The 21,152-nt window shown below is 40.0% G+C and overlaps 1 protein-coding gene and 1 long non-coding RNA gene across 2 annotated transcripts in view; one reads left to right on the top strand and one right to left on the bottom strand.

Annotated features, from left to right (window-relative positions):
• The window catches only part of LOC122885285 (titin-like), a 208,217-nt gene that overhangs the window by 76,947 nt on the left and 110,118 nt on the right, over window positions 1-21,152 (top strand). The window contains exons 95-126 of the mRNA XM_044216151.1: window positions 168-245; window positions 467-556; window positions 716-805; window positions 1,072-2,199; window positions 2,389-2,463; window positions 2,572-2,631; window positions 2,811-4,292; window positions 4,736-4,819; window positions 5,029-5,115; window positions 5,325-5,411; window positions 5,633-5,707; window positions 5,917-6,009; window positions 6,243-6,332; window positions 6,515-6,589; window positions 6,758-6,847; window positions 7,370-7,405; window positions 7,622-9,679; window positions 10,201-10,251; window positions 11,407-11,805; window positions 12,029-12,307; window positions 13,632-13,901; window positions 14,066-14,205; window positions 14,523-14,649; window positions 14,818-15,084; window positions 15,210-15,476; window positions 16,187-16,450; window positions 17,218-17,357; window positions 17,518-17,644; window positions 18,487-18,753; window positions 19,305-19,571; window positions 19,969-20,235; window positions 20,947-21,086. Of these exons, the coding sequence (XP_044072086.1) occupies window positions 168-245; window positions 467-556; window positions 716-805; window positions 1,072-2,199; window positions 2,389-2,463; window positions 2,572-2,631; window positions 2,811-4,292; window positions 4,736-4,819; window positions 5,029-5,115; window positions 5,325-5,411; window positions 5,633-5,707; window positions 5,917-6,009; window positions 6,243-6,332; window positions 6,515-6,589; window positions 6,758-6,847; window positions 7,370-7,405; window positions 7,622-9,679; window positions 10,201-10,251; window positions 11,407-11,805; window positions 12,029-12,307; window positions 13,632-13,901; window positions 14,066-14,205; window positions 14,523-14,649; window positions 14,818-15,084; window positions 15,210-15,476; window positions 16,187-16,450; window positions 17,218-17,357; window positions 17,518-17,644; window positions 18,487-18,753; window positions 19,305-19,571; window positions 19,969-20,235; window positions 20,947-21,086 (9,050 nt within the window). The remainder of the gene's footprint in view (window positions 1-167; window positions 246-466; window positions 557-715; window positions 806-1,071; window positions 2,200-2,388; window positions 2,464-2,571; window positions 2,632-2,810; window positions 4,293-4,735; window positions 4,820-5,028; window positions 5,116-5,324; window positions 5,412-5,632; window positions 5,708-5,916; window positions 6,010-6,242; window positions 6,333-6,514; window positions 6,590-6,757; window positions 6,848-7,369; window positions 7,406-7,621; window positions 9,680-10,200; window positions 10,252-11,406; window positions 11,806-12,028; window positions 12,308-13,631; window positions 13,902-14,065; window positions 14,206-14,522; window positions 14,650-14,817; window positions 15,085-15,209; window positions 15,477-16,186; window positions 16,451-17,217; window positions 17,358-17,517; window positions 17,645-18,486; window positions 18,754-19,304; window positions 19,572-19,968; window positions 20,236-20,946; window positions 21,087-21,152) is intronic.
• Window positions 16,273-20,928, bottom strand: LOC122885301. Its single transcript, XR_006380086.1, has 3 exons — window positions 20,816-20,928; window positions 17,215-17,370; window positions 16,273-16,365 (listed from the first exon to the last, which is right to left on the bottom strand). It is a non-coding gene; the product is annotated as an uncharacterized LOC122885301 (long non-coding RNA).

Genomic DNA, 21,152 nt, shown 5'->3' with positions numbered 1-21,152 from the left:
TTTTAGGGTGTTTAGATACGGGTTTCTATATAATCCTTCTACAAACTTACTCTAGAAATGAATGTCATAGCTGAAGTGTATTAATAATGAAGCTCACACCTTGTTCCAAGAATAACCTTATGATAAATGTAGAGTAAAAATGGAAAACCTTTTAATGTCCTCCAAAGTGCCAGCTGTGGCCAAACCAGAGGAAGCCGTAGTTCAGCCAATTGCTGCCAAGATTACTCCACCAAAGACTACGAAAGGTACCCGAAAGACAGTGTCTTTTCCTATTATTGAACTCTTTGATATGTGTTGTCATGTGATTGGCTTTCGGTAATACAAACCAGTCTGTGTTGTGTGTTTTATGTTCTCATAGTATGTGTTTTTGTAGTTACCTTTGTGCTAAACACTCGTTAGAGTGGACTGTAATGTTGAAGCCTTAGTGATTACCAGTAGGTTACTGAACTTATAATGTTCTTTAAAGCTCCAGAACTACCAAAGCCTGAAGAACCTGTAGTTCAGACAACTACAGCCAAGGTTACTCCCTCAACACCGGAACATCTTCCAGCTAAAGGTATTGATCGCTGACCTTTGCAATCTTCAATTGTCCTGCTTCATTTCCTTTCATGTCTTCTTTTAGACTTTGAATTCACTCGTAAAGAGTGTAATCTTTGGTTCCATGTTAGCCATGGTCATTACCTGTAGGTTAAACAATACATAATGTTCTCTTAAGTGCAAGATGTACCCAGACCAGAAGAACCTGTAGTTCCACCATCTGCACCACAAGTTACTCCACCCAGGGCTGAAGCTGTTCCAACTAAAGGTACTGCAAAGATGCTCTTAATAGGTTGCTTTGTTGTACTGTTCTGTTTTATGTTTGTGTTGTTTCTCGTGTTTTAAGTTTGTTTAATTTTATCTATTTCTGCTTTTTTAACTGCTGTTGAAAGTTTCATATGGAAAGTAATATTTCCGAAATACCTTCTACGAATATCTTTGAGCATGCTAAGCACTCGTTAGAGTGTGACTTGCACTTTTTTTTCTAAATATGGTTAACAAGATAATCATCTTATAAATTAATGTTCTTCAAAGTTGTCTCAGAACCAAAGACATCTGAAACTCCAAGAAAACCAAATCTGCTGGCTGGTGAACCTGAGCCAGAAGCACCGATGTATATCTCTGAAACAAAACCAGAAGAACCGAAAAAGGTTCCACAAACACCAAAGAGGGTTTCAGAAGAACCCAAAAAAGTACTAGAAGAAACAAAGAGGGTTCCTGAAGCACCAAAGAAGGTTCCAGAAACACCAAAGAAGGTACCAGAAGAACCAATAAAGGTCGTGGAAGAAATAAAGAGGGTTCCTGAAGCACCAAAGAAGGTTCCAGAAACACCAAAGATGGTACCAGAAGAACCAAAAAAGGTTGTGGAAGAAACAAAGAGGGTTCCTGAAGCACCAAAGAAGGTTCCAGAAACACCAAAGATGGTACCAGAAGAACCAAAAAAGGTTGTGGAAGAAACAAAGAGGGTTCCTGAAGCACCAAAGAAGGTTCCAGAAACACCAAAGATGGTACCAGAAGAACCAAAAAAGGTTGTGGAAGAAACAAAGAGGGTTCCTGAAGCACCAAAGAAGGTTCCAGAAACACCAAAGATGGTACCAGAAGAACCAAAAAAGGTTGTGGAAGAAACAAAGAGGGTTCCTGAAGCACCAAAGAAGGTTCCTGAAGCACCAAAGAAGGTTCCAGAAACACCAAAGAAGGTTCCAGAAGAACCAAAAAAGGATGTGGAAGAACCAAAGAGGGTTCCTGAAGCCCCAAAGAAGGTTCTAGAAACACCAAATGAGGTTCCAGAAGAACCAAAAAAGATTGTGAAAGAACCAAAGAGGGTTCCTGAAGCCCCAAAGAAGGTTCCAAAAGAACCAAAAAGGGTTGTGGAAGAACCAAAAAGGGTTCCTGAAGCCCCGAAGAAGGTTCCAGAAATACCAATGATGGTTCCAGAGGCACCAAAGAAGGTTCCAGAAGAATCAAAAAGTTTTCCTGAAGCACCAAAGAAGGTTCCAGCGGCACACACAATGGTTACAGAACTACCAGTAGAGGTGGAGGAAAGACCAGAGGCTCCAAAATTTTTAACAGAGGAACCAGTGCAGCACCACCGAGCACCAGCACCACCACAAGTTTTGGAAACACCTAAACAAATTTCTCAGGCTAAAAAGCCTCAGCAACAAGGTAGATATGTCTGCAAACATCACAAGTTTGACATCTTATTAACTAATCCTAACTCATCTTGATCTTTTAACTCACTATTTGTATATTTAATTCTGAGATGCCTTAAGCTAATTTTTCTAAGGTTTGTCCTGATGTCTGTGCTGCCATGTGTGTTGACTGTTTGCTACATCATATCAATTATCAAAACAGTAAAACAGAGGGAGATACCACAGGAAACAACAGCACTAGCTAAACCAAAGCTGGAGGCGGGTACACCCATCAAAGGTATGCTTAAACTTACAAATGTTTCCCAGGTACTTTTAGAAAGTCATCACAAATGTCCATCAGTTTTTTGTAGTTTGACTAGTTGTATTTATTTGTCCCTGAAACCAGATGAGGTTATTCCTTCTGTATCAGTCCAGCCAAAGTCTAAAGAAACTCTACAGCAGAAAGGTATAGAATCATTATACTTACAGTTTAGTTGTAAAATGAGGATCACAGTAGGATATATACCCCACTGAAATCTGTGTTTTTGTGTCTTGATGGTTTTTTGTCTTGTATTGTTTTCCTCTTGGCCACCGATCCATGGTGCAAATCTTCAATCTTGGGTGATATCTTAAAAATGACCCCAGTTCCCCTGGAAACTGATCTTAAGCAAACAACAGTAGTGCTTGAAGACATCAGGGAGTCTTCTCTGAAGAGGGATCGTGGAGAATGGATTTCTCTGGCAGAAGATGGACACAGGCAAGAGAAAGTCAAGACACATGAAAGGGGAGTGGAGCACAGGGAGTCAATTGCGAGAAATGAAATCACTTTGAAAAGTGAGATAAGACAACAAATGGTTCTTGCAAAGGAAGAAGGTGAAGTTTCTACATGTTACAGTGGAGATCAGCAGATTGAAGATACTGAGTCATTAGAGGACATTGAGCCAGCATACACAGAATATGAGGCTGAAAAACTGGAGGACACTGAATCTCATGATGAAGAAGACTTTGATTCAGAGGACAAAGTAGTCGACCAGAGAGAAGAAATGCCTTTGAGGTCTGTCTCTCCACTTATAAAGGAAGCCGCTCTTCTTCCATCAAAAAGAGACATCACACCTCCACCTGAAACAACTCTTCCTATGAAGAAAGAAGTTTCTGGATTGACATCCAAAAAAGAGGTATTGGCTTACAAGAAAACTCCTCAAGAAAGGAAGCTCAAGGAAGCTGACATTCCCTCAACTTATCCTGAGCAGAAAGAATTTACTGAATCATTTGTATCAGTACATCATGAAGAAATTGAAGAAGAAACTGTCTTTCCAATGGAGGATCTTGTTAAACCTAAAATCTCTGATACATCTAAAGATATCACTGTACCAAAGAAGCCAAGAGTACCAAAAGAAGTCACTCTTTTGAAGCAAGCTGACTCTGTTAAAGTGGAAGAAGTTCCATCTGAAAGATCTATGCTTTCTAGAAAAACTGTTCCGCCTCCACCTGAACAATACTTACCCCAAATTCTTCCCAAAACCACCCTCTCTCATCCTATGACAGCCATTCCTCCAAGAAAAGAAACAACAAAAACTCCTAAAGCTGCAGGAAAAATGTATCTTGAAGACACTGTACCTCTGGAGGAACCAACTTTTGAAGAAGAACTTGTTCAACTTGTCCCAGCAACAAGATCTATCCCACCAAGTTGGGAAGTGTCACATCCAGTTCCAGCTCAGATTTCTGCACCTGAGAAAATAGCCTGTCTTGATGAAGAAATTTCACCACCAAAAGAAACTGTTTTGCCTACAAAGAAGACCTCTCCTGCACTTCCCAAAGCAGTTGCTGCTTCTAAAGAAGACTTTCCACTAGAAGAAGTGACTCTACCCAAGAAACCTATCACTAAAGACAAGGTTGCTCCAACTAAAAAATCTCAAGTTTCAACACAGAAGAAACCTCTTCCCCCTGAAGAAGAAACTCTGCCATCCAAGAAACCCGATTCTCTGGCACAAAAAATAATCACCCCCGAGGTGGATTTTTGTGAAGAACCGAGACCCACCGCAACTAAACCTCCACCAAGAAGGGAATATGACAAGAAAGCGAAGAAGGGAACACAACAGCAAAATGAACAACAAACTCTTCAGAAAGGTATTCTTTCTTATTTGAGCCGCACAGGCTCATGATCGCCATAAGATCAACCCCTCTTTAAAGAGATTCAACATGCCACATTTACTGTACTCACACATCTTCCAAAATGGTCTTGAATAACAAGAAAAAATTGTACAGTTTACACTAATCTTCACATCGTTACAGTAAGCCCTGTTCGTCCATTGTCTTTGTAACATGTTTGTTATGTCACTACTGTACAAGGTACACCATGAACCTTTTTGGTCTATTAACATCTTTGATTGTTGAGTTTTTGTTTTTCCTTCATCAGCTGACATTCTTTCACATCTCCAATCCTGTCACTTCTTTCTACTTGTCTGTACTGTTTGGAGTAATTCATGTCTAAATTATCTTTTGTCATTAATAAGTCTTTATTGACCATGTTGTTTTCCTGGTCGTGATCTTGGCATCTTGTATTCCCAAAGTGTCTCCTCCAGAGGAGAAAAAACCATCTGCACCAGCAGCAAAGCCTTCACCTCCTCCTGCAGCCAAAGTTACTCCTCCTGCAGGTAGTGTGTTCAGTTTGTACGTTCCTCATCTTTGCTCGCTCATGAAGAGTCAACCATGTTGTTTTTCTTTTTGTCCTTTTGTTTGTGTTGTTCTTATTGTCTCACTTGTCTTAAGGTTTCCATGTTTTTAACTTTTCGTGTTACTCGTTATGTTTTGACCAAGCTTATTGTTTTCTTGGTTATGATGTTGGCATCTTGTATTCCCAAAGTGTCTCCTCCAGAGGAGAAAAAACCATCTGCACCAGCAGCAAAGCCTTCACCTCCTCCTCCTGCAGCCAAAGTTACTCCTCCTGCAGGTAGTGTGTTCAGTTTGTACTTTCCTCATCTTTGCTCGCTCATCAAGAGTCAACCATGTTGTTTTTCTTTTTGTCCTTTTGTTTGTGTTGTTCTTATTGTCTCACTTGTCTTAAGGTTTCCATGTTTTTAACTTTTCGTGTTACTCGTTATGTTTTGACCAAGCTTATTGTTTTCTTGGTTATGATGTTGGCATCTTGTATTCCCAAAGTGTCTCCTCCAGAGGAGAAAAAACCATCTGCACCAGCAGCAAAGCCTTCACCTCCTCCTCCTGCAACCAAAGTTACTCCTCCTGCAGGTAGTGTGTTCAGTTTGTACGTTCCTCATCTTTGCTCGCTCATGAAGAGTCAGCCATGTTGTTTTTCTTTTTGTCCATTTGTTTGTGTTGTTCTTATTGTCTCACTTGTCTTCAGGTTTCCATGTTTTTAACTTTTCGTGTTACTCGTTATGTTTTGACCAAACTTATTGTTTTCTTGGTTATGATCTTGGCATCTTGTATTCCCAAATTGTCTCCTCCAGAGGAGAAAAAAACATCTGCACCAGCAGCAAAGCCTTTACCTCCTCCTCCTGCAACCAAAGTTACTCCTCCTGCAGGTAGTCTGTTCAGTTTGTACTTTCCTCATCTTTGCTGGCTCATGAAGAGTCAGCCATGTTGTTTTTCTTTTAGTCAATTTTTTTGTGTTGTTCTTATTGTCTCACTTGTCTTCAGGTTTCCATGTTTTTAACTTTTCGTGTTACTCGTTATGTTTTGACCAAGCTTTTTGTTTTCTTGGTTATGATCTTGGCATCTTGTTTTCCCAAAGTATCTCCTCCAGAGAAGAAGAAACCATCTGCACCAACAGCAAAGCCTTCACCTCCACCTCCTGCTCCTGCAGAGAAAGTTGCTCCTCTTGCAGGTAGTTTCTCAACTTGGTTTTGAATGTTGTTCAAATGCTATATGTCTGCCTGTTTACTGTTTTGTTTTCTTTGCTGGCCAATCAAAAGCTTTCCTCATGGTATTCTTTTTTCTCAATTGTCATTTCACTTGCTTTCTACTGTGTCCCCAGTCATATCTTGCATTGTTTCAATGCAACTGTTGATTGACCATGTTGTTGTCTTGGTCGTGATCTTGGCATCTTGTATTTTAAAGTGTCTCCTCCAGAGGAGAAGAAACCATCTGCACCAGTACCAAAGCCTTCAGCTCCTGCTGCTCCTGCAGCCAAAGTCACTCCTCCTGCAGGTAGTTCTTTCACTTAGTTTTGTGGTACTTTAAAACTCTGCCCTCTGTTTGTGGTACTGTGTTTTTGAATGTGCACTTGTCTTCATTCTTAACATCTTTAATCTTTCCTCTGTTTTAATGTCTTGTCACTGTCATATATTTTGTTCTCTTGGTCATGACCTTTGGTATCTTGTACTCCTAAGTGTCTCCTCCAGAGGAAAAGAAACCATCTCCACCAAAACCAAAGCCTCCAGCAGAAAAAGTCGTTTCTCCTGCAGGTAGTTTCTTCTGTTTGTCATCCATGTTGTTTAATTCCGTTTGTCCTGCCTTAAAGAAATCTATTGGTCGGAATTCTTAAATTTTATCTGTTTTGTTTAAGTATCTGTCAGTTGTTGCTTCTTTACCAGATCTTTGCCAGTGATTTAATTAAGTTGGCATTCTTGCAGCTCAAGTTGCACCGGTGGAGAAGAAACCCTCTCCACCAGCCGTAAAGGCTGAACCCTCTCCTGTATCAGAGGAAATCTGTCCACCTGAAGGTAACATCTCTTCTGTAACTTTAATTTATGTTGTTCTCTTCTGTTTGTCTCCCGCTTTGAAGGATTTCTAATGTCTTTATGCAAAGCAATCTGAGCTTTGATTTAAGAAATGCATTCACTGTCTAATTCTGTCTGAATCTGTTGTTCTGATGTTTGTATAAACTTTTTCAGTTCTCTAATCCAATCCAAGTCTTTCATGTTAACAGTATCTGTGGAATGAGGCCAAATAACCTTATAAATGCTTTTTATCAAAACATCTCTTGGTGCATCTGTAGTTACTTTACTGTAACTTGGTACACTTGCAATGACAAAAAATCATGTTGAACACCTGATGAAGTGATTCATAGCTCACTGATAGTGCAAATTATTCTGGAAACAGGAAATAAAAAACAAATGCATGTCACACTTTCTTGACTCAAGAATCTGTCTGTCTCAAAAATAACTTAACCTTCTTTGTCTTTAGCTTTTTTTCCCAACACTGTTTGTATTGTGTATACTTACATTGATCTGAAATTCTTGCAGACAAAGAACCAGTTTCAGCACCTGGACCAACTAAAGGTATACGCAATATTTGCTTCTTTATTTTAAAAGGGCAGTAAAATGTTATATGTATTGCTATGTTAGTTATTCTCTCGCAAACTACAAAATATCTCTTGTTTTTCGTTTACATGTTTTAGTGGTGTGTGAGTTGTAAAAATATCAGATGAAATGTTTAGTTTCCTGTATGTCTGTATGTGAATGTTATAAAAGGTGTATTTACTGCCTCAACCACAGTGCCACCACTTAAGCAAAAGGGTAAGATTCCTGTTCAGGAAGCAAAAACACCTGAATCACCTAAGTTGAAGAGTAAGTTCACCAGAAAACCCAAAGAGAAGGAACCAGAAACAGAGGTCATTAAGCTGAAGAAGGTTCCAGTGAAACTTCCAGAGCCTGAGAAACAAGTCTTAACTCATAAAGCAGAAGTGACAAGGCATCACGATCCAGAGCTAACGGTTCATGGACTTCACGACAGAGAAGATCGAGACATAATAACACTTGGAAGAACTGAACGAGTATTCACTGCAGAGGAAGAGACGGTTCAGTATGGCCATTTTGAGGAAGCTGAAAGGGTTGAAGTTATTCAGAAAACAGAGAAAGAAGGATGGACAAGAACCCCAAAACCACAGAAAGAGGAAGAACCTGATGTGTCAAATGTAGATAAGAAGAAAATAACTAAACTGCCAAAGGCAGATGAGCAGAAAGAATCAGTCAAACTAAAACCTTTTGAAAAATCAGGGAAACCAGAAGAAGAAGCGCAGAAGATCAAACTAAAAAAGGTGCCAACTAAGCCCAAAGAGCCTGAGAAGGAAGTCATAACTCATAAAGTTGAAGTGATGAGGCATTATGATGCAGAACTGACAGTTCAGAAACTTCATGATAGAGAAGATCGAGAGGTAATAACACTCGGGAGAACTGAACAAGTCTTCACTGCAGCTGAAGAGGCATCTGAACTGGGCCATATGGAGAAACCTGAAAAATCAGAGGCAGAAGATGAGAAATCGAGATGGACAAGAACCCCCAAGGCGCCAAAAGATGAAGAGCCTGAACCAGATTTAACTAAAAAGAAAATAAAGAAATTGCCAAAGAAAGAGGGCGAGCAAGAAATAGTGACACTGAAACCATTTGAAAAACCTCAGAAACCTGAGGCAGCTGAACCTCCAAAAGCTAAGAAAGAAGGTGAGGCAAAGACAAAGACTGAACGCACTCCATTCAAGAGAGGTGAGACACCACAGAGAGATCAATCCACTGCTGCTATAAAACACAGAGAAGATGAAGATGCTCCCTTGATGAGTCCAAAGGTAACTCCTGATGTCAGCAAAGACCAGAAGGATATCCCACAAAGGAAAAAGGTTGATCAAGTACCCAAAGATGAGGAACCTACAGCTGCCGACAAGCTTCATGGAAAAACTAAAATTATTTCCACACCAGATAAAGACAAAGAACAGGTCATGCTGAAGCCTTTCAACAACATCGCCAAGCCTCAGGAAAAGCCAGATAAAGCATCAGAGGAAGAGAAAAAGAAGCCTGTGGACACAAAGGTACCCAGTCGAACTCCAAGAGATGAAACTCCTAAAGAGCTGAAGGAACAGCAGCTTAGGAAAGTTGAAAAGATTGCAACGCCTAAAAAAGAGGACGAGAAACCTCAGGAGATAGAGGACCAAGCTATTCCACCCAAGAAGCCCAGTCCACCAGGAAAGAAAGAAGCAATCCTACAGAAAGAAGCAGAGAAAGAAATTCCACAAAAACAAACAGATATCTTAAAGAAAGGTGTCGAACTCAAAAAGACTCCTTCGCCTAGAGTTGGTAAAGACAAGGTAGAAGAAGAAAAGACTTTCAAACCTATTGAGCAACTGAAGAAGGTTGAGCCAAAAAAGACGCCATCGCCAAAAGTTGATAAGCCAAAACCTAAAGAACTGGAGAACGTCCCTGTTGAGAAGAAGCCAAGTGCTGAAAAAGTCAAACGGATTCCCAAAACTGTTTCACCAAAAGACTCTATTGAAGCTGTAACACTCAAAAAGGTCCCAAAGAAGCCGTCACCAGAGGAGGCTTCAGAACCAGAGAAGCCCAGCAAAGGGGGGGTTCCCCTGGTGAAGGAGGTTTCTCCTGGAGCAGTGCAGATGAAGAAGGTGCCCACCCAGCCCGAGGAGGAAGTGTTTGAAGAGGAGGCCGAAGAAATGGAAGGCAAGGAAGAAGAGGAGGCCTGGGGCTGGGAGCTGGTTCCTTCAGAGGACTGGGAAGGTGAAGGGGTGGATGCAGCATTGGAGACTCCAGGCATCCCTGGCGGCAAACGAGGTGAGACGAAGACCAATGAACTCCCCATCTGATGATTCTGGAGCCCCCTCATCCATCTCAGATGCCTCATCTAATCCTCATCACATCCTTTTTTAATCACTTGATCCATTTTATCATCTAGAGGTCATGTATTCATTCATCCGTCTGTCCATTCACCATCCATCCATTGTAATGTCCTCATGTTGTCCATTATATAATGTCTGTCCTCAAATGTGTCATCCACATCAATCATCAAGTGTTGAGTGTTCGTCTTCACAAGTGTTCATGTCATTCATTACAACTTTTCTGCATTTTCTTCCATCCATGTGTGTCTCTTTGATCATCTTGTCCCATTATTCATCCATTTGTCAAAGATTTCACTCGATCTTTATCCTCTTCATCATGTATTGTGTGATGTCCCTTTGTGACAAGGATATGTGTTTGATTTAGCATGTTTGCTGTTAGCATTGCTCAAATCTTTCATCTTCAACAGTGAGTTCTAACAGAGACACTTAAAACTCATCTTATTATTTCTTGTCCAGATGGAAAACCAACAGAGGAGCCACCAAAAGGCAGAGGCAGAGGATTTGGGGGTATGAATTCAATGAAATTAGAGCTCATGTGGTCTAACAGTTTTGCTCTTTGCGCTAGATAATGTCTGAAGCAATTTCACTCGTTCCATTTGTTAAGTGTAAGTTGTTTTCTTGTCCTGTCCTTTCCAGCAAAATCAAACAAATGTTTTGTGTTAAGTGTTTAATCTTGGCCCGGAATTTTTGTGATGATCAACAACAGTGCTGGGTATTGAACCTTTAGCTTTTTGGTACCCACTAAAATGTATATGCAGCACTGAGTATCAAAATCTGTCAAGTACCGAACGATTTGTAATCTTGTTGTGTTATTCTTTAAGTAGATATTTACGGCTTTTAATCCAAATTTCTCCAATTTTCATTCAGGCAAAGTTCTTATATGGCTGCTTGTGTTTAGACAATGTTTCAGAACTTTTCAGAAAAAAAAGTTTGTCGAAAAACAAGATCTCGCAAAATGTATTGTATCGGTACCGAAACTCAGGTAGTAGTATCGAAAAAATTCTAATGATACCCAGCCCTAATTAACAATGAGTTTTACATTCCTACACTGACAACAGCCAATAAGAGCACTGCTTTTGGCTGACATCAGCATGTCGGTATTAGTAGTAGGTAGAAAATCTGGCGTTGTCGGTGTTCACACCATATTCTATAACCTGTGATATATTATAATACAGACACAACAAAGGCTAAAAGAAAACAAAAATATTTACGTCTAGGGTTAGGTTATTCTGCAGTCACATTTGAACTGTGACAGAATGTGTAAAAATACAGGTAGGTAGTCTGTCTGTTGTGTTTTGCTAATTAGCTTCACAGTTGCTGGAGATTGCTATATCTTCTCTCTTTGCGTGTTGTATGTGTGGTTTGTTGTCTATGTCGTCTTGTATTTTTGAGTTTTGGGGTTATTCAAAGAATCCTGCTGGAAGCTCATGAAGAGTGACCGCATGATTCATAGTCTTAACATAATCTTATATTCTGTGTACTTCTAACACTAACTGTTGACTTAAAACAGATTTTTGTTAAATATGATATTATGTCGACTGAATGACGTCTAATTCACGGTAGGCACAAAGTCTTAAAAACATCCCATTATCCACTGTATGATTCTTCTCTCACCATTATATCAGAAACTAACTAGATACATTTTTGTATGTTACGTTGCAGCGAGACAAACCCCATCTCCTGGTGACGGTGGCAGGGGCCGGGGCCTGAGGCCCGGTGGAAGAGGCCCGTCACCACCAGAGGAACCCTTCGGAGGATTCAAGCTCAAAGCCGTCCCCCTGAAGTTCGTCAAGAAGATTAAGGACATTGTGCTGCTGGAGGCAGAGTCTATTGGGTCATCTGCTGTGTTTGAGTGTGAGATCTCGCCTTCCACTGCCATCACTTCATGGATGAAAGATGGCAGTAACCTGCGTGAGGGCCCCAAGCACAAATTTACAGCTGATGGCAAAGATCGAAAGTTGAACATTATTGATGTCCAACTGTCCGACACTGGTGAATACACCTGTGTGGCCAGGAATGCTGGAAAGGAAATAACATGCACAGCCAAGCTCATTGTTGAAGGTAAATTAATGAGGGTTTTTTATCCATAATAAACATAGTCACAACATTAAAAACCAAAGTATTTGAGAAGTTTGACTTATTTTGTTGAACAAGCTTTTAGTAGGCATACTCAAGTACTCAAACTCAGGTATGGTATTGGCACAAATAAATGGAAGAAATTGTATGAAACCCAGCCTTTATTGTATTAAAAACACGGTCTAAATTACTTCATCTCTTCATGCAGAGCTGCCTGTAAAATGGCTGAAAGAACTGGAACCAGAGACATCATGTATGAAGGGTCAGCCTATGTATCTGACCTGTGAGCTGAACAAAGAGAGAGATGTGATCTGGAAGCGTAACGGCGCCCTCCTGAAGAAACAGGCTGGAAAAGTAGCCATTAATATCATTGGTTTGCAGCACGCTGTGACCATCCAGAACGCCACAGACGATGACGCGGGCGCTTACACATGTGAGGTAGACGGACAGGAGGACATCAAGACGACAACCAACGTCAAAGTGATTGGTAAGCAGTCAGCATCAGGTAGTAGAGATTAAATAAAACAGTTCACAGACTTAAAACTCAACAGACATTCAGACTGAAACACCTTCTGGAGGGATTTGACCCAAAACAATCACTACTCACATCACATCTGGCTGCTCTTTAAATATTTTCCTGTCAACACAAAAGATAGGATGAGATAGAACTTTTTCTATCTCTCATTTCCCAAAACAAAATTCTTGCTCCCAGGATGCTCAGTATACAGTAAATAGCAAAATACATAAACAATACGTTGCATTAGCCAGCATTATCTGTCCAACAAGTTTACCAAAAACTTAAAGAAAAAAACAGTCATTTCTACAAAGACATGTTTTTGGTTAGAAAACATAAGTGATAATAAAGTTTTCTGGATTTAGAAAAACAGAAGAAGCAGAGGCAAAGGTTTCCATCAAGTCCAAGTATTTTCCTTCATTGCAACACCTTATAAGTCATAATCGCTCTTATACCTGACAACTAACTGAAGAAAAAGACGACTTCAGGAGATCAGAAGATATTGAAGAAGCTCAGCCTAATGTTTTGTCTTAAATCATCTTTATCCTTGCAGAGACATGCTAACTGGTTGACCTGCTAACATTTGCTAGTTAGCTAAATTAACAATTCTGCTACAATCCCAAGTTGCTTATTTTCTCTTGTTGTTTTCTGACAAGGCGTTGATTTTTTCTTAAATTTTACCATGATAACATCAAGAGAAATAAGCTAGTTTATGACCCGAGCAGCTAACAGCTAACATGTTAGCTTACTAACTAGCTAACAAAAGTTAGGGGAAAAGCGTAGTCAGAATGTCTTCATTAACCTGTGTCTGCTAGTAACTACATGATAAACTCAATTTCTCATGAGTATTTTCATGAGTATTTGCAGGTAGATCTAACTTTTTTACTGTTTAATGCACAATACATCTATTGCACCAGATAAAGCTAAACACACATTTTTATCTGTAGTCTTTGATGTGCAGGTTGACAAAGTAAAAGATTTGAAAGTAACAGACAGTTGCAGTGAGTTAAAAACTTTCCATTACCATGAGCTAAGATTTAAAATATTATTTAAACTGTTGAGCGCAGCAGTGTTTGAGTTGTCCCAGTCTGTCTAATTCTAACATGGCTTGAAAATATCACCAACTTTACCCACATCCACAACTGCTCTGATTTGTTTCTCAGACTTGAAACAAACTGTTGCTTTCAGCCTTTTTCAAATTCAGTCTTTTACATCAGAGGTTTTTGACCAGACTCGCTTTAAAACTCAGACCTCAGAGTTGACGCTGTTTTAAATTATTTGAACTCTGCGTTCTCAGAAATCATCAAAGACTGGCTGGTGAAGCCTCTGAGAGACCAGCATGTGAAACCGAAGGCTAAGGCCACATTCAAATGTGAACTGTTCAAGGACACTCCCAACTGGAAGTGGTTCAAAGGAGACAACGAGCTCACTCCTTCTGATAAGGTGGAGATTAATAAAGATGGACAGGACATGACGCTCACCATCAACAACTGCCAGCCTGACGACGTTTCAGAGTATACCATTGAGGTTGAGGATCGCAGATACACGGCCAAACTCACACTTGGAGGTTGGTGTAACATGTACAAATCCACATTAGAAAGTCATGAGGACGCGTTTGTGCTCCATACCATGTGGTCATGGTCTTGAGTCACATAAAATAAATTAAAAAATAAACAAAAAGGTCAAATATGTGCAGTATTTCCTGTTAACTCCCTCTCCATGTTGTTTCAGAGCGTGAGGCTGAGATCCTGAAGCCTCTCTCGAGTGTGGAGGTGGTTGAGAAGGAGGAAGCCACCTTTGACACTGAAATATCTGAGGATGATGTAGCCGGTGAATGGAAGCTGAGGGGCCAGGTGTTGATGAGATCTCCGGTAAGGTTTTTAAAAACAGCTGATTTCAGAGTAAACTGGTCTTACTCGCTATGACAGCAGCTAAGAAATGTGGACTTACCTCCTACACTTTAGCACTATTGTACCTCAAAGAAAATGGAAATGTTCTGGAAAATGTGGCTACTTTGGGGAAAGACTCAATCAAAAGCTAATGCTAATTGATGAGTTTATCTTGTTAAATAGAAATATAGGGTTTTTGTAGAAAAACATGCTCATATTTCTCAAAGATCGGTATCCAAAGAGTATAGTTTTGGGGTTTTTTGGAACTAAAACTCAAGGATTTGTTTGGTCTTTTTCAGACCTGCGACATTAAAGCTGAAGGCAGGAAACGTTTCCTCACGTTGAAAAACGTCCAGCTGGATCAGGCTGGTGAAGTGTCCTATCAGGCTCTGAACGCCGTCACCAGCGCCATGCTCACCGTCAAAGGTACAAATCTGTCACAAATAAAATGCACTTTGTTTTTTGTTGTCTGTTGGAAGCTGCTGCATTTGTGGGTCTCTGAAAACGGAGGAATTTCATAAGGAACACGGTAAGAAAGGTGACGTCTGTGTTTTGGCTTTTGTGAATAACTGCTGAATTATTCGCACCTCCCAGAAATCGAAATGGGCTTTGTTGACCCGCTGAAGGACGTTTCTGTGCCTGAAAAGAAACAGGCTAAGTTTGAATGCACCATCACCAAGGATGTGTCAAAGGTTATGTGGTTCAGGGGGGTGGAGATCATCACCCCGAGCCCTAAATATGAAATAATTGATGATGGAAAGAAACACATGCTGATCATAAACAGCTGTGAGTTTGACGATGAGGCGCAGTACACGATCGAAGTGTTGGGCCAGAAATCCAGCGCTCAGCTGACGGTGGAAGGTAAGTGGCGACAGAAACCTCACGCTTCATGTTTCCTCTGTGTTGTCATTCGATGTTTATGGCTTTAAAGTGTCAGATGGCAACAAACCCCCCCTGTCTGTGTGCACTGACCTGATGTATTACAGGCATGAGGCTCAAATTTGTGCAGCAGCTTCAGGACCAAACAGTGAAAGAAGGTAAAACGGCTCGCTTTGAGCTTGAGCTGAGTCACGAGAACGTGCCGGTGGTTTGGTACCGAAACGAAGTCAAACTCCACGTGAGCCGAACGGTTATTACACATGTGGAAGGAAAGAAACACACTCTAGAAATGAGGACGTTGACTCTAGATGATACCTGCCAGATTAAGGCAGAAGCCAAAGGAATTTACTCCATGGCAAAACTGACAGTCATAGGTAACAACACACTTTCTTTTTCCCCCTTTCCTCTCTGCCTTTTAGTTTAGAGCTGCACGACGTTTCAGACAGCAGATATCAAGCAGTAGTATCTTAAAAAGCATGTTGTTATATTGTACTGATTTAATTACAAGTGCATCTTTTTCATATATTTATGCCATTACAAGAATTCTTGATTAGATGTCACAGATAAAGTTAAGTTTATGAAGCAGATTTCTGGCTCTTGACTGGATTTTTGTTGTGATAAATAAGTTAAACTCTTAACTTTGGTGACACGTGGCTTAAAGGATAATTCTGGTTTATTACAACTTGGCTTCTATTGTCATAGTTTTGTCATTAATTTCTTTTTTTCTATGACTTTAAATACAACATCAGTACTGTAAATCCACACAAAAAGATTAATTTTCTGTTGACAGAAGTGTTTCCGCTCTTCAGACTGCTTTATAGTGCTAAAAATAAACCAATTAGACCCAAGTTGGAAAAAAACAGTATTATCCTTTAATTGCAATAAAATTAAAGATATTGGTCTTGATTTTAGCTGAAATGACAACTATCAGTTATCAGTATTGTGCAAACTTAACTCTTTCTTTTACCGTTTCTTGGAGGAACTGCTCAGACTTTGTAACATATGCAAAGATGTGACTGAAATATACTGTACTGTACTGTATTTTCCTCAAACTGACTGACTCTCGGTCTCGGCTCTGTTCCAGAGGGCGACGCCGTCTTTGTGGTGAAGCTGCAGGATTACACGGCCACAGAGAAAGACGAGGTGACTCTGGACTGCGAACTGAGCAAAGACGTCCCCGTTGTTTGGTATCACAGCGAGAAGGAGATCATCGCCTCCAAGATGGTGGTCATGAGGTCGGAGGGCACTCGCAGGTCTCTGGTCCTGAAGAAAGTGGAGCAGAGCAATAAAGGCAAATATGTATGTGACTGCGGAACAGACAAGACGTCGGCCAGCATCAATATTGAAGGTAACCGTGATGAATCAGTCAGTTATATTCTTGTTAAACTGCAGAACTGTCCACATACAAAATGAGTTTTATTGAAACAGATCTGTACAGTAAAAGTTAGAGGATTAGGACCACGTGAAAAAAGGTTTTGAGATTAATAAGTTATTATTTATGAGAAAAATGTCTCATATGTGTAAAACAAGTTTGAGACAAAAGCATAAGAATAGCAAGAAAATTATGATGCTGAGAAAAAACTTAAAAATCGTATCTTTCTTTTCTGAATTCTGACTTTCTCACAGCGTTATGCAAAACATAAAAACAAGCAAAAACGTTTCAAACAAATATTTCAAACAATAAAATGTAAGTACAAACTGAAGCATTTTCTTTTTTATATCTCATATGAGACAAAAAAAACATGTTTGAGAAATACACAGTGAAATGTGCCAAATATATAGTCAGAATTCTGAGATTAAGGCAAGAAAGAGGAAATCTTTGGGAACAAACTGATGTCTAAAATTATTTTCTGCTGAAAAAATATTTGAGAATTCTACAATAAAATCAAACTTTTGATTAAAATGAGAATTCTGAAAAAAAGACTTCAAATACAGATTTTTTTCTCATTTCCTAATTCTTACTTTCTTACACCTTTTTAAACAAACTTTTAAACCCTAGTCTTCTTCTGTATAAACGTAAAGAATGTAAGTTATGAGTGTAAAATATTTTTTTCACTGCGAAGGTGATTTTCAGGTGATTTGTTTTGTTTTTAATTATTTGTTTTTTCCCACCAGCTCGTGACATCAAGGTAGTTCGGCCGATTTATGGCGTGGAGCTGTTTGATGGGGAGACGGCTCGTTTCGAGGTGGAGATCTCTGAGGACGACGTCCACGGCCAGTGGAAACTGAACGGAGAAGCCCTCAGTCCTTCCACTGTAAGCACTTCAACTGTTAAACATGACAGAAAATGGTTATGTTTTGGTCCCATTTGTTGTATTGTCATTATGTTGATGTGTGATGTGAAGCCAACTAACCACATAAACAAATTAAAGCTCTTCTAAGTTATTAATGACTGTTTATAATATTATTTGACAGGATATTGACATCATCGAGGAGGGAGGCAAACACACTCTGATCCTGTACAACTGTAAAGTGTCCATGACCGGCGAGGTGGCGTACGCTGCCGCCAACGCCAAATGTTCTGCTAACCTGAAGGTCAAAGGTAAACCAACAGCCAAGTTACTTTTAATTTCTCCTTTTGCATTTAATAGAATTCAAACCAGTCCATGAGGACATTGTGGTTCAGTCCTCAATATATTAATCCTTAATAAATACAAAAAAACTGGTCCAATCAATAAAAATGCTCGTAAATTTGACAAATTTTCATTATGAAATAATCTAGTTCAGAACCACAGTCAGAAGCCCAGGTCGCATGAAATGAAACCTCGGCCTCAGCGGCCATCTTTACACATACATAAACAATCCTTCCTTCCCCTGAAGTCGTCTTCTCAGGCAGTGTTTACTCCCACGCTGCATTTGGACCTCAACAAGCTTCACAAACCCAAGTCTCTTCAAACTATTTCAAACCTGAGAATTTTAATTTCACCAGCTCTGACCTGATACTTCAAACCAAGTATTTGTTTTATGAAGCTTTATGCAAGAAACTACTGCCTGACAGGCAAAATTCAGGGCAAAAAAACAAAATGTTTTTCTTGCTGGCTCAAAATCTGCTCAGCTTTTTAAAGTTAATTTTTTTTTTTTCCAGATGACGTTTTAAACTGTTAACATTAACACTATTTGTCATAAAACAGCACAAAGTGTGTTACACATTTTCTGAATATCTGCTCCAAATTTGGTCTTTTTAATACTACTTTTAATACTTTTTGGCATTTTTGTCTTTTCAAGGCACAATAATTGCAACAAAAATCCACATCCTGGTTAGCTGATGCACTTTTTGCCTGTATTTGAGTATTTAATTGTGTCTGGGCCCAGAATTCCTTCGTAAGCCCGACTTGACCGCGGTAAAGCATCAAAGTAAAAACTTTTCTTTGTGTTTTCCCTCAGAACTTCCACTGAACTTCCTCACGCCGCTGAGTGACGTTCAGGTGTACGAGAAGGATGAGGCGAGGTTTGAGGTCGAGTTGTCGAGACCTCCGAAGAGTTTCCGCTGGCTGAAAGGCTCGCAGGAGTTGCAGAGCGACGACAAGTACGAGATGATCCAGGAAGGAAACATGTACGTTCTGTTGATCCGATCGGCCGCCTACGACGACGAGGCAAAGTACATGTTCGAGGCCGAGGACAAGAGGACGACCGGCAAACTCGTCATACAAGGTACCTCAGGTTTTCACTAAAAGCTTCCTCATTCTTCATTTTTAACTTATTTCATGATTGGTCACTCTGTTAACCTGTCATTATAGCTCAGCTTATAACAGAGCGTTACACATTAAAACATATTAAGCTCATTTGCTCATTTTTGGTTTTTTTTAATTGGTGATTTAGCGTCTAGCGTTTTCTCCAGATGTACAGATTTTATAGTAACATTGATATTTATATAAGTGATTTTTTCAGTATGATAAATTAATCTGCTTTCACATTAATCACATGAACTTTTTAAGTTTGTATTAAACTGTTGACCTTTTTAACCAAATTTAAACACCAAACTTGCCCCAAATTCTAACGTTGGGTCATGCCTGGACTTTCTAGTTTTGACCCCAGTTTTAATTTTGTTTTTCCAAATTTTGGGTTTGTATCCAAATTTCAGTGTTTTTATCAAAATTTTGGGGGTATACCATAAATTGGATTAGAGATTGGATTTAAAAAAAATCTTTAATACCAAAAACAAATGCTAAATTTCATATGTTTGACTGTTTCTTCTGCGGCAGGCATCCGTCTGGAGTTTGTCAAACCGATTAAAGACGTGACGGTGAAGGAGCGCGAAACGGCCGAGTTCAGCGTTGAACTTTCCCACGACAAGATCTCTGTAGTCTGGTACAAAAACGACGTCCGTCTGCTTCCCAGCAAGGTGGTCCACATGTCGGATCATGGAAAGATCCACACGCTGGCCTTCAAGGAGGTCACCATCGACGACACGTCCATGATCAAAGTGGAGGCCATGGACAAGACCGTGACCGCCATGCTCACCGTCATCGGTCAGTGTCACTGCGAAAGCAGTGGCTGCAAACCCGTTTAGCTTGTGTCACATGTTTGGTTGTTGTTCATATGTTTGGTTAGATGGAAACATCCGACTGAATTAAAAGGTTCAGTCATTTTCAAGGTAATTATTATTAATTTTGGGGAAATTCTAGCATCTTTTCCTCAGACAACAAACAACAAATTAAGTATCCAGAGACAGTTAATCTGTCCATCTACAAACAGAAATATTACTTTAGTCCAGGTAAATCAGTGTCGTTAGAGATACCTTAAGTGTTTGTTCTGATGCTAAGGATTAGACAACAAAAGTGAAAACCAACTTGAGAGAATTTGTAAATTAGAAACAAAGATTTATTTAAAGATAGCTCCCAAACACAACGTCTTGTTTCTCTGCAGAGGGCGACCTGTATTTCACCACCAAGCTGCAGAACTACACGGCCGTGGAAAAGGACGAGGTGAAGCTGGTCTGTGAACTGAGCAAAGCCATCGCCGATGTTAAATGGTTCAAGGACGGGAAGGAGATCACTCCCTCCAAGAACATCGCCATCAGCACTGACGGCAAGAAACGCATCCTGACAGTCAGGAAGGCGGAGAAGGCCAACATCGGAGCATACACCTGCGACTGTGGCTCCGACAAAACTACAGCCAACCTCAACATTGAAGGTAAATCCTCCGGAGATATGTTGGTGTTAAGGCTTGGACCTTTACCTCGCTAGCAGTTGATCCTAAGACAAGTAAAGTCAAGTTTATTTTTATTTAAATAGCCCAAAATCATACTTTTGCCTCAGAGGGCTTTATAATCTGTAAAACATACACCAGCCTCTATCCTCTAAAGTGATTCTTGGCTGTAAAACTATGAGATATCACACAATTGCCAAGAGTTACTGACACTTTTTCAAATTGATGAATATGTCAAGCTGGACCAATGAACAGCATCCCAGCATGTCAGATTTAGAAATATGATGTAATGTGTACTTACATGGGTGTGATCACCTGCCTTATAAAGCGGAGTGTCATCAACCAAAAAGTGAAACTGGACTGAGGCACAATTAAAGCACTTGTTTGTTTGAGAGTTCTGACACAATTTTTGATAGCTTTTGTTCATATCAAATCTAAAAAACAGAGCCCTGAGGTACGCCATATTTTACAGCAGAAAATGTAGATGTAGAGTTGGAAACACAGGAAACACACTGTTATTTCAGATTTAAGAGCCATGCCAGAAAAACCAAAGTAATTCTCCCACCTTCAGACTTTACATTTATAGCTCCACGGCTGGTTGGTTTGTTCATATTGTTGCTGTAATGAACACTTCAGCCTCTAGGGGGATCTAGCAGCACTGATTTTTGTTTTTCTCATGGTCCTCCTCCCCTGCAGAGCGGGACATCAAGGTTGTTCGTCCACTGTACAGTGTTGAGGTCACAGAGACAGAAACAGCCAAGTTTGAGACGGAGATTTCAGAGGAGGACGTCCACGGAAACTGGAAGCTGAAGGGAGAAGCTCTGCATCAGTGTCCTGTGAGTCTGCTGTCATGGAAACTACATGACGCTTGTTTCTGTACAGGGCAAACAGTAACATGAGTT

Source organism: Siniperca chuatsi, linkage group LG12 (genome assembly GCF_020085105.1).
Source record: "Siniperca chuatsi isolate FFG_IHB_CAS linkage group LG12, ASM2008510v1, whole genome shotgun sequence".
In the NCBI taxonomy this organism is placed as follows: domain Eukaryota; kingdom Metazoa; phylum Chordata; class Actinopteri; order Centrarchiformes; family Sinipercidae; genus Siniperca; species Siniperca chuatsi.
This window is presented reverse-complemented; position numbering and strand designations above follow the sequence as displayed.